At 45.0% G+C, this 16,611-nt stretch overlaps 1 protein-coding gene across 1 annotated transcript; it reads right to left on the reverse strand.

Moving 5' to 3' along the window:
* Positions 1–1,522: 1,522 nt before the first annotated feature.
* psen1 (presenilin 1) lies at positions 1,523–15,669 on the reverse strand. Its single transcript, XM_062522789.1, has 11 exons — positions 15,474–15,669; positions 14,650–14,729; positions 13,122–13,420; positions 11,665–11,806; positions 10,383–10,450; positions 9,709–9,929; positions 8,010–8,108; positions 7,623–7,706; positions 6,587–6,754; positions 4,652–4,770; positions 1,523–3,150 (listed from the first exon to the last, which is right to left on the reverse strand). Exons 2-11 carry the CDS (start codon positions 14,683–14,685, stop codon positions 2,995–2,997), a joined length of 1,392 nt encoding a protein of 463 aa, XP_062378773.1. The 5' UTR covers positions 14,686–14,729; positions 15,474–15,669; the 3' UTR covers positions 1,523–2,994.
* Positions 15,670–16,611: the final 942 nt, after the last annotated feature.

Genomic DNA, 16,611 nt, shown 5'->3' on the forward strand with positions numbered 1-16,611 from the left:
CCTTGGTTCACCTAGAGGTCCTGGGCGTAAGGGATTAGGCTTCCCCATACTCAAGAGAAAGGGATTATACCTGCAACTCAGTGGAACTGACATAAATTGCATGGAGTCAAGTTGAGCAAGAATAGCTTTAACTAAGTAGAGCATTGAGTGTATGTACTGCAGATCAACTTGACCTTGTTATCCAACGGCACAATTGTCCGGTCGAAAGGCCAAAAAAATAATCCAACCTAAACCTTCAACAGATACCTTTAAATGTCATTACGCATGTGACTTGCAGATAGCAACAGGCGTGAGCCTCCAATTCGGGGAAGGCTTAAACAAAACTTAACTCTCGGTGTTCCAGGCTCATATAGGTGAGGCAGATGATTATGGGGAGGAAAGGAACAGCGAGCAGTGAGCACAGAGCGCACAACCGTGGCATGAATTCGGGCATAGTGGACACATCACAATGGAGTCACCATCCGGGCCTGGTAGGCCAGGCAGTCCCCATGGCGACAGTTAATGCCTCCTGAGTTCTGGGCAGCGTGCCAGGTCCTCTCAGCCAGCCTTTTGGCAGAGCGCAGGGACACGGAATGCCAGAGGACCAATATTCCATGGAATTCCCACGTTTTTCCCACCACCAAGAGCGACCGTTGCATCAAAACAAGGCCGCGCGGAACGGAGCCTGGACATGGGAATGCAGACGGAGGGAACCTCACTCCCCCGGCAACTGTGAATAATTGCATTCATCATATATGCATTCATCCATTCGCCTCATCATTCATTGAGCTACACAAACCTTTCTGATGCGATGTGTTGGAATCTTCAGAGAAAATGCATTCAAAGTGTCCATCCAAGTAGCATAGTGTCACTGACCATCAGGCATGTTACCCTGATGTATCATCTGTTCTATTCACCTCTTTCCTTAACCCGGAAATATGTATCGTTGCGATGGTTACGATACTGTTTTCAACTTCCGTTCATTCTGTTAACATGTGCGTTCTCCATAGCAAACTAGGTTATGCCTCAACTTAGATTTCTTTCTAAATGTTGACAATTCTGCCCTCAGCATGTATACACGGCATCACATATAACCGATATAAAATAGAAAAGTTGACTTTTATATGCGTTATGATATGTTAAGCATCGTAAACCGTCACGTTAAAACAGATACAATGCAGCTTCGCCGGAAATAGAAAACCGTCTCGGTGTCATGGCGACCCCCATTGTTGGGCTGCGGAATATCGTGGATAGAAAGGAAAAAGTGCATCCATTATACCAAGCCATAGGTGGACATGAGGTCTTAAGAGGAAACCATAGTGCTTATGTCACCTGATCAGTGGCTTATACACGCGCTCTAACGTACGGACACGGCCATGCGGTAGACTCGACAGTAGGGTCAGTGTAGTGGGCAGCTCTGACCGCCACAATGAGACCGTCCCCAAGGCCACACATGCGCAGCCTGACAGGAAGCAATCAGTGCGGACTCACGCCAGACCGTGCAGGTCAGTCTGGGGAACAGAGAGGACGGGGAGACAAGGAGTCGATTCAGACAGAACAGTGAAGCAACACTGCTCAGTCACATTTCTCATTTATTCCAGAACCTCCTGAAAATTATACAAACCAATGATAATTAAAAAAAAACAAAAAAACAAAAAAAACAGTGTTTGCTTTTTCTTCTTCTTCGTGTTTTTTTTTTTTTTGTTCAATTTTTATTATTTTTTTTTTTTTACAAAAAATCCCTAAAATAATTACATGAATTCATCTTGATGCCCATGTCTACAAGGAGAAGAATCAGCCTGTCACCAAGAATAGAACTGTACCAGCAAAAAAAACAAAAAATAAAAATAAAATGACATTCAAACAAAAATAAGAGACAATAACAAACAATCAAAAAAAACAAAACAGAAAAAAAAAAAAAAAAAATCACAGCATCAAGCATTACATAATCCTAACCAAAAAAAAAAACAAAACAAAAAAAAAAACACTTTGGTGCAGGTTCATGTTCTTTCGGTTATGGGCAGTTAATTTTGGTCACTTGGAAGGACTCTGTGTACGGTACATTCCATACGGTCTCCTCCACAGGGTTTCTCAAAAGCACAACGCTGGCTAAAAGCAGCTGTGCCTGCTACGCTCCGGACCACAATGCATCTGTGATCAGCATGTGACGTTGAGGGTTCGGAAGTGTGAGAAGGCTTAGAAAAGTACCAAAACACCACATTTGATGTCTGTGGTTGTCTTTCTATATCCATTCATATTCAAGCAAACATCAGTCCCATTCAAGAAAACCATAGCCATTCCCAGAGGGCTTTGGTGCAGAACTCTACGTATGAGCAGGCAAACAACCAGCAGAGCCTATAGCATCTTTTACCAGTGCTGGGCATTGAAGCAAGCACCGATTCCAAAGGGTAATTAAAAGCAAAAACTGGAATTCAAAACAAAACAAAAAAAAAACATGAATATTCAACAAAGGTGCATAATAATTATCCAGTTATTACAATAACAGAAGAAAATGTTAAAGGACCACAAATCAGTAATGCTCTTTTTAAGTGGTAAGCTTTTCGTCTAAGAGGTAAAAAAAAAAAGTCATTGCTGTTGTTGTCGTTGTTGTTGTTGTTGTTGTTGTTTAAGAGGAAACGCCTTAGAGCATCATTCCTGCTGCCCCTGAAAAGGCCGCTGGCGGGCCAGAGAGGTGCCTCTCTGGTGGTGCTATACGAGGATCTCATAGTGATGAAGCAAATCACAACAAGAACCAAGTCTAAAAAAAAAACATTAATTTAAAAAAAAAAAAGAAAAAAAAATGTTACAAGGTGAAAAAAGGTCCAGTTTAGTCACGCATCCAGCAGGGAGGAAGGGCAGTCTTCTTTACCCAACAGTCCCCTGGTGAGGCCAGAAAAAGGCCTGGAGTGGTGTGTGGATGTGTTTAGTGTGTGTGTGTGTGTGTGGATGTGTGTTTACATTGGGTGGGTACATGAGCGTGGTGGTGGTGGTGGTGAGACCGAGTCTCAGGTCCGGTCATATATAGAACTGGTGCGTGGCCAGCTGGTCCATGAAGGGCCGCACCAGGTTGTCTGTGGCGAAGTAGAAGACCAGGCCGAAGGTGATGGAGATGGGCAGGGCGGGCAGCGCCTTCTTAAAGATGGCCAGCAGGAGCAGCGTCAGACACAGGCCCTGGGAGGAGAGGAGAGGAGAGAGAGAGGAGAGAGAGAGGGTCAACATGCCGTTAACACTTACAACCCCACTGACACAAAGTGTGTCAAGTAACACACCCATTCCTCTCTGTTACAGACACAAGCCTGGGAGGAGAGGAGAGAGAGAGGGTCAACATGCCGTTAACACTTACAACCCGACTGATACAAAGCGCGTCAAGAAACACACCCATTCCTCTCTGTTACAGACACAGGCCCTGGGAGGAGAGGAGAGGAGAGAGGGGAGATAAACCAGAGTCAGCGCGCTGGGGCTTTTTTCTATTTTCTTTTTTTATATATATACTTTTTAAGTATATTTCTTTTGGGTTTTTTTGTGCCTTTAATGATAGGACAGTGGAGAGAGACAGGAAGCGAATGGGAGAGAGAGCAGGGGCTGGATCCGGAAAGGACCACAGGGCGGGAATCGAAACCGGGTCGCTGGCGTCCGGTGCAGGTCCCCCTGCTACTTGCGCCACAGCTGGAGCCCAGCTCCGTACAGCAGGTTCTGTACGTTCTTATCATTAATTCTGGCCCTGTTGGGCCACTGTACTGATGTGCCCCTTTTGGGGCGCTCTATGCACCGTGTCTTTTCCCGTGTCTGGTTCACTTATAAATGAGTTAACTGCACGCCACCTCCGGTCTATTCATTTATTAAGGTTTACGTTGTTATTACAATTTAACAGTTAAAGGGACACTTCACCGATTAGCATTAAGCTTTGTATCTTTAGAAAACCAGTCATGTTTTTGAATGGTCGTGCATCATTCCCTCAGTTTGCCTTGAGATGGGAGAAATACGGATTTCAATGAAACCCATGAATAGTACTTCCTGCTTTCAATGATGTAAAATGATGATTTTTACATCATTGAAAGCAGGAAGTCCAACATTGAAATCCGTATTTCTCCCATCTCAAGGCAAACTGAGGGAATGATGCACGACCATTCAAAAACATGACTGGTTTTCTAAAGATATAAAGCTTAATGCTAATCGGTGAAGTGTCCCTTTAAGATTCTTTGGTTGCCCAAGGAAATGTTGCGGTGTGTTTCAGTATCAATGGAGCTGTATCACAGTTGCATTCAAATAAAACTTGACGGGGTGGATAATGTTCATTAGTGAAGTGGTTTGGAGAAACAGACCACTGATAACTAAGAGAAACTGTTAAAGGAATGAATGAGGAGAGAAAATACACATTAGTCTGAATTTAAGACCGTAAAGACAGAAAATGCATGTCGGGTAGAAACAGGAGCGTATGAGTAGCTCTGACGATCTCTGAACGAGTCTCTGTGAAAATCCGCTCCCTCTCCGTGTGTGATGTAGGGGAAGAGCACCGTCACAAAGTCAAGACACTCGGAGAAGAATCGGTCTAAATCTGGAGTGGGACCGAGAGTCAAATGCGCATGTGTGAATGGCGCAGTGGGGTAGTGCGGGTTTGAGTTGAGCAGCTGACTTACGATAAGGATGGCCATGAAGTGTGTGAGTGACTTACGATAAGGATGGCCACGAAGCAGGCCAAGGTGGTGTTCCAGTCGCCACTGGCTGCGGCTGACGCCTTCCCCACCAGCATGCTGTAAAAGATGAAGTCTCCAAGACCCAGCTTCACGCCCCCTGGGAACATACACACACAACACAAGAGTGAACACACGCAAGTGTACAAAGACACGGACACGGACACACACACACACAAAACAGTAAAAAAAACCTTCGTTAACCCCACAGCTGGAGAGCCTGTTTGTCCTTAATTACTGAGCAAACTCCTTTTTGAGGTGTGTGTGCATATATGTGTGTGTGCATATATGTGTGTGTGTGTGTGTGTGGCGAGAGCATTTCTCAGAGGCTGTTCTGGGGAGGCGAGGCCCTGGCCGTAAGTACAGAGGAATAAAAGGCCCGTCATTTTCCTGGGCGATCATGCTCTAATCAGCTCTTCCTGGCTGCCACGGCCTGTTCCTGGCTTTCCATCATACAGACACGTGCATGGATCCCAAATGCACAGCCTCCCGCCGCACACACACACACACACAGACACAGACACACACAGCGCCAAAGGCATCATAAAAATACCTCAAAAGCAGAGGATGATGAAAGGTAGCGGGCCGGGCTGACTAAGGAGGAGGAGAAAGACAGTGGCACACATAGGGAGACTTGAGGACATGATTACACCCTGAGAGAGCCTCACTGTGGACACCGCATCCACAGCGCTCACACGCTGGACACACACACACACACACACACACACACACATACACGGGAGGGGGGCGCTCATGTACAAAAAGGCAGCAAGACAACACGAAGCCACTTGATGCTAACTGAATGCACGTTTTAAAATACACCTTTATCTGTGATTTCTAATTGATCATTTCATAGTGTTTACTAACATGTGGCAGCATTGTTATCGTAATTTCCCCAACTATTAGCCGTGGCTTATACATTGATTTTGCAGAATTTCTTCAGCTATGAGGTTAATACAGGAGGGCAGTTAATATGGTGTTAATATGGTTTTGTTTCTTTTAACTTGCATATAACACTGTCCTGCGGCTTATACACAATGCGGCTTATATGCGGGGAAATTACTGTATGCAGTCATGCATGCCAGTGTTGCACGTGTAACAATGATTATGGTGCGTAATGGAGATATTAGATAGAACTGGAGACTGTGAGGAAGCACTGAGGTGCTGCTCCCACTTACAGTAATGTCCTGTGCACTAGCCGCATTGTGTGTAAGCCGCAGGACAAGGACAGTGTTTTATGCAAGTTAGAAGAAACAAAACAATATTAATGCCATATTAACTGCCCCCGTGTATCGACCTCATAGCTGAAGACATTTTGCGAAATCAATGTGTATATATAAGCGGCGGCTAATAGTGGGGAAATGACGGCACTTTATTGGCTGATGCCAGGCTTCTGTTCCAATTCTGCTGCTTTAAGGTGATGACATCTGTGAGGACATGATGATGACATGTGTGATGACATGTGTGATGTTCCCCTTCCTTCCTCCTCCACCACCAGCAGTTTGCTGTCCGCTGGTCCAGGGGGAACACTCTGCCCCTGCCTCTGTCCAGGGCCCGGGCTCAAGGCCTGGACCAAGGACAGGACCAACAGCAAAGACTCTGTTCAGCAACTATCGTTTGAAAAATCCAATTTCATGCTCACTTTTACTGCTGGTTCCTGAGTGTCTCTGGCTGAAATGACGTGTTCTGAATCTGTACAAAATGTTCGCAAACCTCTGGGGCACGGTGGCAAAGCTGCAAAATATCTTGGCTGACTCTGTATGACTCCGCTGATTACATTTTGTCTCGTCAGCCTTGTGGGTCTTGTGGAGGCAGCCCAAAGAGTATAAGAGGCTCCCCGGCTGGGTCTAACCAGCAATCTGCGCTTTAGCCCTTTTCATTTCTCGGTATATATATGCGTCCTGAACGGCACTCACTCTCCTCGTCGTCATCCATGAGCGGCCGCGCCGAAGGCATCTCCTGGATCTCGCGCCGCGTGTCGTCGGTGGACTGCAGCGGGCCCAGCTGCTGCTCCTGCGTGCCCACCCAGGTGGTGGTGAAGCCGCCGTCGTCCTCTCCCGGGCTGCTGGGCGTCATGGGCACGGCTGGAGAGGCAGGGACACGCGAGTCAGTCAAGTCCACACAAATCAACAGCAGCAGGAGAGCAATATGATATAACGTGTTAGTGTTTGGTTGAGTATGGCGTATGGAAGCAGCTGTAATCGTAAAACGTGATGTGATGAAGCTATTGAACAGATCTTTGAAAATAAATTCCCCACAGGGACGATAAACTAACTAACTGGCAGACTGGCAAACTGACTAACTAAATAACTAATCAATTGCATTATAATAAAGAACTTGTTTATAAACAACAGCCAGATTGTTACAAAATTGATGGTTTGACAATAAAAGCTAAGTTGCAGTTGAATATGTTGATGTGAAATACTGAACTAAGGCTACTGCTGAATGCAGCAGAGCCGCAGCACTTTACGCTTCATAACTGATGCAGATATATTTATGAAAACACTGTGATAGATAACATCAATATCAAATAGATATGTTATTCTTACTAATTCAAACCAATGTCAGACATGATAAAACATCCAGATTTGGAATGCGTTTCTCGCTTTCTTTAGCCAGAGAGAGTTGAGGACGCTAAGGGAGCTAAGTGCAAGACGGCCACACGTGCGCCGTGAGCGAAACCCAGCGTGCCGTTTGGACATGCTCCGTCATGCTCACATGCTCTGGCGAGGCGCCCGTGCTGATGTTGCACGTCGGCTGCCAGGACTCTGCCAGTCTGCTTGCGCTGGCACAGGAAGGTGCTACAGTTCGCAGGCAGCATCTAATCTGAGGGTGGGTGCCATGTTTGTGTGCACTGTGTGGGTGCCATGTTTGTGTGTGTGCATTGTTTCCATGCTCTTGGCATTTGTTCGGTTTGTTTTTTCGTTCCAGCTGGCTGGTCAGCACACTCACCCTGACTCTCGGGCTGAGCGGGCGTTCTGGAACTATTCTTGGTCTCCACGTTGTCGGCCATGCCCACCAGCCATACCATGGTCGCTGGCAGAAGACCACAAAACAATGCAAGTTAGAACACACATTTATACTCCAAAAACATTTTACTACAACCACACACACACACACAATTCAAAACACATTTTTATTATTTTTCCGGTTTAAAGTGACCCATCCTGTGCGAATGCCAGGGAGCAGTTGAGCTGAGCAGATTCTATTCTAGTCGCACAAAGATAAACCTCCCCTGCAGGACCTGCCCTTGAGGGAGAGGGAGGAAGAGAGGAAGGAAGAGAGGGAGAGAGGGAGGGAGAGAGAGAGAGAGAGAGAGAATAAGCGGCGAGGACTTACACGAGTAAATGAGAGCGGGGAAGATGGCCTCGTTCCTCTCCTGTGCCGTCTCCACCAGAATGCGCAGCGGCCCTTTAGGACACAGCACTGCCAGGAGATCTGTGTGAGGGGAACAGAAAGCACTTCAATCAGATCAACAACAACAACATCAACAAATCTCTGTGTCTTACTCAACTGGATAGAAAAGCAGCGTTAATGCATCTTAATCTGATAAGTTAATGACATGCTTGAGAATGGTTGTTAGCCATAATCTTTGAGCACTCAATGATCTCAAGGAGTCCCGTACGACTCAAACCAAAGATTTGGGCTAATACCTAGCACCCACAAGTCTTGCAAAAGAAGCCCAGCAACAGATTTGTGGAGAATGAAAGCTACACCAAAGCTTTGTCTTGCTCACGACGAGTGTTTTCTTTCAACATCCTACAGGCGTGCTTCCCTCCCAGAGAATGATGGCATCTAAATATATCACCAGCGCATTCCTCTGTGACCAAACACACACAGTGGCGTCCCCCTGACTTTCTGGCCGAATCTGAAGAGACCCACATTGTGTGTTCTTCCAGGAAATCTGGTGGAGATCCAAGACATCTTTCCTCACTTTCAAGTTCCTCTGGCCACTTGAGTGTCTCTCGCGTCTGTCCTTCCTGTTTGTGTGCCCAGATCCTTCCGTTACAAAACATGTCCGGTTCTGGCCTGGCCAGCTGATAGAAACATGCCTTCTGATCCTCACACTTACTTGATAACACCCTCTTTGATCTAATGACTATGCCAGAACTGGATATGATTCTGCAGTATTTGTCCGAAATGTTTGTGGGTGAGCTCACAGCAGCCAGAAGCAGTATAGATAGATAGATGGATAGATACTTTATTGATCCCCAAGGGGAAATTCAAGCATAACGTATCTACCATAATGTATGTGCCACGCTACAAGGATACAAGATACAAGGATGTTTATTTATCACATGCATATGATTATTAATGTAAAGAATGCAGTGAAATTGTCAGTTCCTTCGCCTTTCACTAGAAAGACTTACAGCGGCAATGCTGCCGTGTTAACTCTGAGGAGGTCACACTTGTTAGTGAAGCATTTCCTCACATCTTACACAAACACACCTAATATGGCATATCAAGATTGTGCGGTCTCAGTGGACACAGAGATCTGTGGTTGGAGTCTGAACGAGGCGTATCATGTCAGTTAACAAAACAAGGACACACTTGACCACCATAAACCAAGTTGTGCAATAGAGGGCTAAAATATCATTTCTGGAATTTTGTTTACTTCTGAGAAAGTTTCCCCTAAAAGTGCAGACAGCTAGTCTTAGACCGCTCATCACGGCAGAGCGACAGGGCAGGGCCTCTGGAGGGGTGTATGGCTCTGGAGGGCACTGGAGGGCACTCAATGCCATTAAATGTGATGCCAACGAGTTGGTCAACACTCTGAATGAAGTTGGCTGGTATTTGGCAGACACTTTTATCCAAAGCGACAGAGACTCGCAACAGCGAGTTCAGGAATCGAACCCGTGCCGACCAACTGTCAGGTGGTAACAGTTCCGCTGCTCCACTACAGCTGAACCACTATACATCATCTACGAAGTAGATCAGGCTGCCAAAATCAACCTCAAAGATAAGCCTTTGAGAGGACTCAAATGGTGCGTGAATGGTGTGGTGTGGTGTGGTGTGGTAAGGTGTGGGGCAGACCCACCGTAGACAGAGATGACCGCTAGGATGAGCCAGGCTGTCCACTCGGGCAGATACTTGATGAAGACCAGCGCCATAAGCGCGCTGATCATGATGAGATAGGCCTGCTGCAGGAGGAGGGGACCCTTCCAGTGGATGCAGATCATGCCCACCACGCCGAAGTTCCAGACGAGCAGGGCCAGTGTGATGTAGTCCATGGCCACGTTGTACGTCTTGAGCACCTCCCTGGGTAGAGGACCAGAAGGACCATATGATACGTGTACCAGGCTGGAGCCCATTAAGGGCCGTTCACACCAAAAATGATAACTATAGCGATAACTATGTACAAATACCGCTCTCCTTAATATGAATGACCACATTCACACATACACTATAACGATAACGACATGAAGAACGATATCGTCGGGGATCACTTTTTGACCGATTTTAAGAACGATAAAAAGCCAACAGTCAATCAAAACCCACCACATTTTAGCAATCACATTCATTAACCCAAGAAGAGACTTTTCTTATCGTAACAGTGTGAACGCTTTTATCGTTATAATTATCATTATTGTGATCGTGATCGTGATCGTTATCGTGATCGTTATTGTTCTTGTTCTTGTTCTTGGTGTGAATGGCGCTTTCCACACACATGTAAACAGAGCCCGGCAGGTGAGGTGCGGAGAGAGCTCCTACCCCAGGTAGATGAAGGAGAAGAAGAAGAGCAGGAGCAGGGAGGAGATGAACAGCCATCCGTGGATCACCTGGAAAGAGACGAGGCCACAGGAGCATGAACACTGCGCTTGGGCTGATGATGCCATGCCACCACCATAGCTGTTGCTCTAGACTACCGTTTTAAAAAGCGTAAAATCTTTGTACGTTTCTGGATCTTCAATATTTTAAACGTTGTTGGATGTTCGGTGTGGTTTTTTTTGCTGTTATTTATTGTCGTCCGCACTTAATGTTCAATGTGGCTTCCTTGAGTGCAAGACAAATTCACTTCAATTGTTTCACTCATTCATTCACTCATTTGTACTTTATTTACAAAACACTTCAACCTAACCTGTGCAATGTAGACAGTGTCTACAACCTTTCATATCGCAAGGCGCTTCCATTAACCAGCTAAAGCCAAACCACCTAAACCAGTGGTTCTAAAGCTTTCTCCACCTGATCCCATCAACCCGGCAAAATGAGAATGTCAAAATATTTTTGTGCATTTTGGTTCCACGTTATACTTCCCATCTTGGTCACCAGGTTATTTCAAGTCATAAGTTGGTCTATTCACGATTTTTGTTTTTGTGTGGTTATTTTGGTTATATTCTGAATCTATGATCTTCCTTGTCAAAAAAGAAAGGTATTATTAAAGATAATGACAAAAAAAAAAACTGTTCCTCACGCCCCCACCTGTCATGTCTCTATTCCCCACTAGTGGGGCCTGCCCGCCCCACACTTTGAGAACCACTGACCTAAGCTAAAGAACATATATGTTTCTTTGAAAGCGTAAGTATATACCTTCGGGAACTATACGAGTGCAGTATATATGCATGTACCCAACGTTAAAAATACTTTTACTGTGAACACCCTTCATGATGGCTACAATAATCAGCTGGAGAGGGTGGTGCAGCCAATGGGAAACCACTAAGCCACATTTAATGAGCCCTTTGCAGCAACAGCCTCCCCCGTAAGGTCTGACTGCGGCTTGCTTGGCCCTACCTTTCTTTTTACTGTTCTTGTTTTCATCTTTATTCTTTTTATTTACATGTTTTTACAATGTATATTTTTATGTACTGATTGATATATATATACACACACACACACACACACGTCTATTTTCTTTGATTTTAATTGATGTTATGTTATTTCATTTTATTATATTCTATTTTATTTCATTTTATTTTATTCATTTTAAAGCACTTTGAATGAGCATTGTGTATGACACTGTGCAGTACAGATAAATGTCCCTTTGACTTTGACTAACCTTGTAGCAGCGGTACTTGTAGAGCAGCACCAGCACCAGCGTCATGACAACGATGACCGTGATCATGATGGAGGCGTTGAGGATGGAGTTGATGGCCCGCTGCCCCACGGTGTCGGTGTCCTCTCGGAACGGAGTGTATAGCCTGCGGGCAGACCAGTACAAATGATGACAGACTCAAAACATGGCTGCCCACAAGCCACTACTCAATCACCCAACTAACAAGCCCACCAAAGTCAATAAACAAAAAAGAATCTGGGTGTTTCAAGATGTGTGGCCACATCAGACACAACATTTAGAAAATGAATGGCATGTTTCAAAGGATGTATACAGAGCCATTTAAAACAAATCCAGGGTATGGCAACTTAAACTAAAGCCCGTAATTTGGGTGCAACCAAATCTCTTCCATCACTAACTCCTGACAAGAACTTACTAGTTTGCTTTCCTTGCTACTCAACACCACCATCTAGTGGTTAAATTGGATACATACAGGACTAATACGGACCAAAGGCTGAGCCAAAACTGTGCCTTTTCCAAACTGGAGTCTACTACTCCCACTCCGGTAGTGAACTCCGTCTTATAATGGCATTCGCAGCTGTGGAGGGCATTCTCATGAAGAGGTAAGGTTTGATACAGTTTTGATACAACTTAGGGATGCCTCCGAGGCAAAAGGGAAATTGACATCGAATTGAGTCGTTTTCATTGAAATAACAACAAAATAAATATTTAAAAAGCCATAAAACATACATTGTGTATACCCTGGAAAATAATAGTGTGCTTATTGTGTGTGTGGAGCTGCAGTTAACTTTTAAAATGCAAGTTAGCTAAGTGTAAGCTAGTTCCATGCACGTTTAGTTTATATTACGCATGTCTACTTTATTTCCATCTTCCGCATTTTACTGCTTATGCTGCTCATATCAGTTTCATTGTTATGATGTAAATTACACTTCAATTACCAGACCCTGCCAAGCGGCCGTAAAATCAACTCACAAGTTGAGCTCAGGTGCTGTACGCAGTGCACAGACACAGACAAATTAAGTTTGAGTTAAGCATCCATGCAGATCCGCCCTTTAGGTCATTATAGAGCCCATCTCTGCCTATTTCCCTGTGAATTGATTTCAGATGGCACTTAATGTAGTGGACCCTTACAGGAACACACAAACAGAGTGGAAGTGTGTATACAGAGGGTGTACGCCGGCCCTTTCAGAAATTAACACCATGACCACAACATTATGCCTAATCCTGAGGCAGCATCATTCTAAGGGGCTCAAAAAAATGTAATGCACATTATTGTGTCTCTCCTTCACACATTCTCTCTCTCTCTCTCTCTCTCTCTCTGTGTCTCTCTCTCTGTGTGTGTGTCTCTCTCTCTCTCTGTCTGTCTGTCTGTCTGTCTGTCTCTCTCTCTCTCTGTCTCATAAACACACACACACACACACATATAAACGGGTTCCACTCACAGCTGCTGTCCATCGTTTTGCGTGTAGAAACTGACAGACTTGATGGTGGCCACGACGACCACCATGCAGAGCGTGACGGGCACGAAGAGCATGATGACGTGCTTGGCTCCATACTTGAGCGTCAGCTCCTCGTCCTCGTCATCCTCGCTGTCGGTGACTACCTGCGGCGGCGGAGGCCGGGGAGCCGCGGGCGGCCGCCCGTTCAGCTCCGTCTCCCCTCTGATGCCGTTGTCCCCCGTGGACCGGGTGGTCCCTGGGTCTCGGCGTTGCCGTAGCTCCCCATGTGGTCGTTCTACCTGCTGTATTGTACGGAGACATGGATGGATCAGTTATCGCAATACATTACATTTAGTTGAAAAGCGCTTTTGCACACCTCTTTTGTCAGGACAGGTGCATTGGATAAGGTAAAGGTAACCAGTAATACTTTATAGAGAAAATCTCGCACACTGTCCATTACGCATGCCAAACATTTATTCACAACGTTTCAGTCATGTAGACCTTCCCCTGGTGAATTTTCTCTATAAAGTACATTACATTACATTACACTACATTACCAGACACTTCTTGTCCAAAGTGACTTACAAATGTCAACTACATTGTCCCCAAAGCAACTTTGGGGTTAAGTGCCTTGCTCAAGGGCACAACGGTGGAAGCCGGGAACTGAACCGACAACTTTCAAGCTACTGCATGCCAGCCCAGCTCCTTCACAGCACCACCGGCCCCAGTAGTGAAGGAAGCAACAGATGGAGAGATGCACAGAACCAGGCGGAACGAGGGGAAAAAAGACAAAGAGGAGACAGAACGGGAATGTGAGGGCAAAGAAAGAGAGAAGGGGAGAAACAATAAACAAAGACTTTTATTTGTAGGGTTGTATGGGATGTTCAGAGTCAATTTGTGCTCTCTCTCTCAGTCTCTTATCTCCTGCTATCTGGAACAAACCACAGTGGGTGTCGCTAAGGGCGTAGTTGCACCTATTCCTTAGTTAGCATCTCCGAAACCATTCTCTCCATTCTCAACACCACACTGCATGCATTGGAATGATCATTCAACAGAGAATAATGATCTGTAGCTCACTACGCAATGGCACAATAACATCTCAAAAGCCTCAGCTGGCAAGCAAGTCCGGGCATGGTACTGCCAGATCCTTCCACTGTGTAGTCACTACCTACATTATCTAACACACCTGATTATGGCTCAACTGGCGAGAAACCAATAGGTGTGGCCAAATTATCTAACGATTCTCAAAAGTCAAGGTAAGCGTGGTGAGAGAAGAGAAAAATGATACACCAGCCTAAAGTTAAGGTACATGTCTGTGACTCAAAATATTAGTCTAGCCTCTCAAAAGCATTTAAAGAGAAACCCTTCCCTTTGTCAATGTACAAGGGACAAAGCCTGCTTGGATAGAAGGACTTTGACTCCAATTAATGAAGGGCTATACACTCATCCTTGGCCATAATCACAAAGCATAAACAAGTGTTTCCCTGCCAGGCATGATAAATGTACGGGAAAAGAGATGACAGCTACTCACGTCATTGCTCTCACAAACATTCACATTGTCAGCCATTGGTGCACTGCATAGATTCTGGCCCACATAGACAAACTCCGTACCTGGAGAAAAAGCAGAGTGGCAAAAGGAAATATTATGATTTGTATTTAAGTACATTTAAATGAATGACAGTAGCGACAGTAGCCAGACCGTGTTAACCTTAATATTTACCTGGACGACTTCCTATAATAGCACAAGACGATGGCCAAAGTTGAATTCTGATATCTATTTGGTCACAGGATTTCACGCTCTAATCCAAATGTACCGCTAACATTTCTAGTTGTTCATCTTAGCTCATGTGTCGCTAACATACCTTAAACGTAGCTATAGTTAGCTATACAAGGCGGTCAGTTCGCTGACGTTCAGCAAATTAACTAGCTGCTATGAGGTCAACTAAATTAAATACGTACTGTGACTCTACAGACCATTACAAGTATCAAAAAAATAATATTGGCTCATTCGGCTTTGAATACGTCGCTAGGTAGCTATTATAGCAATCAACCACCAAGCTAACCTAGCCAGAAACAATAAAATGCTGGCTAGCTAGCTGTGGTTGACATTGTATCCAATGCATTCAGTAACAGTATGGTGTGGATTTCTATTGTTACAACTCCCGTATTCGGTATGTACTTGGATCTCACACAACGGCAATCCAGTAGCGTTTGCTAGCGCCACATATCTCAACTTTCAGTAAGACCTTGGTAGCGGTACTATCGCCCGGCGTATAAGCTAGCTAGTTAGCTTGGCTAGCTCTAGCTGTTAACGTTAGCCTGTTTATTCTGTCGAATAAGCTGTTTCACACTTACCCTAGAATCACAGACAAAGACCCTCGCGAACGGAAGTTTTCTTTTTCTGGTTGTTTTGAATTATGTCCAGGGTGCATTAATGTAAAGCTTGTTGAACTTCAGCAATTGTTATCATTTGTTTTACATTAACCAACTCGAGTACACATCTCCCATCCGCTAATGGACTTCCTCCTCCGCCCACCGTCACCGACGAAGAAACAAAGGTGTGTTCAGTGGGTTGGGTCGAGATCGGAAAACTGGGCTGGAGATTTTCTTTATGGGCACTGAAACGTGAAGAATCAAAGCTAAACAAATACGCTCAACAAAATAATGTGATATTTCTTAGAATTCATACAATAGGCTACATTTATCCTACAGACTTGAATGTGTATAAGTAAGTTTAATTAATTGGATGATCATCAAAAACTATTTGGTCCTTTAGTTTTGCCTTTGCACTAGTGTGTGCCTTCTTTCTGAGTGTCCTCCGAGACTAAACAGTTACAAACAGCAATAGCATTTGAACTCTGACCCCCATGCATGAAGGCACACAGCAGACAGTGAAGCAGCACCTGACTAAATGGTGTGTTGACAACACAGAAGACCAAGGAGATCACTGTGGACTTCAAGTTGGTAGTTAGTGTGTGCTTCACCTCACTGTGTACTGTGTGGTGTGTGTTCACTAATTCACAGATTGGGATAAATGCAGAGACCGAATTTCCCTCACGGGATCAAAGAGTATACTTAAGCAGTAATAGATGCATAGGCCACGTACACCATACATAGCCTAATGGAGTATGGAGCTGTAGTAGATTCATGCTTCAAGTTCCATGTCAATATCTGGTCCCCAAACTCTTACATGCTCAAACAGATGCAACACTTTAGTGTCCAATGAGCCTTCAGAAAACTAGCCTGTGCCTCAGGACGCTGTTTTACCACTGTAGCCTACTGACAGTAGGCCTTAGTCTGGCTATCACCTTCGCCAGAAGTTCAGGGCAGGCAGGGTTCACCCAGCCTAAGTGGCTATAAGCTACACACAAACTGTCGGTCTGGTCTAGAAATAGCGTTATGCATTGATGGCTATGCATTGCAGGTGGTGAAAACTGCCTGACATAATAACCAGAACGCAGATACCCACTATTAAGAACATTCCATTTTGCCT

The sequence above is a fragment of the Sardina pilchardus genome, chromosome 20 (genome assembly GCF_963854185.1).
Source record: "Sardina pilchardus chromosome 20, fSarPil1.1, whole genome shotgun sequence".
Classification (NCBI taxonomy): Eukaryota; Metazoa; Chordata; class Actinopteri; order Clupeiformes; family Clupeidae; genus Sardina; species Sardina pilchardus.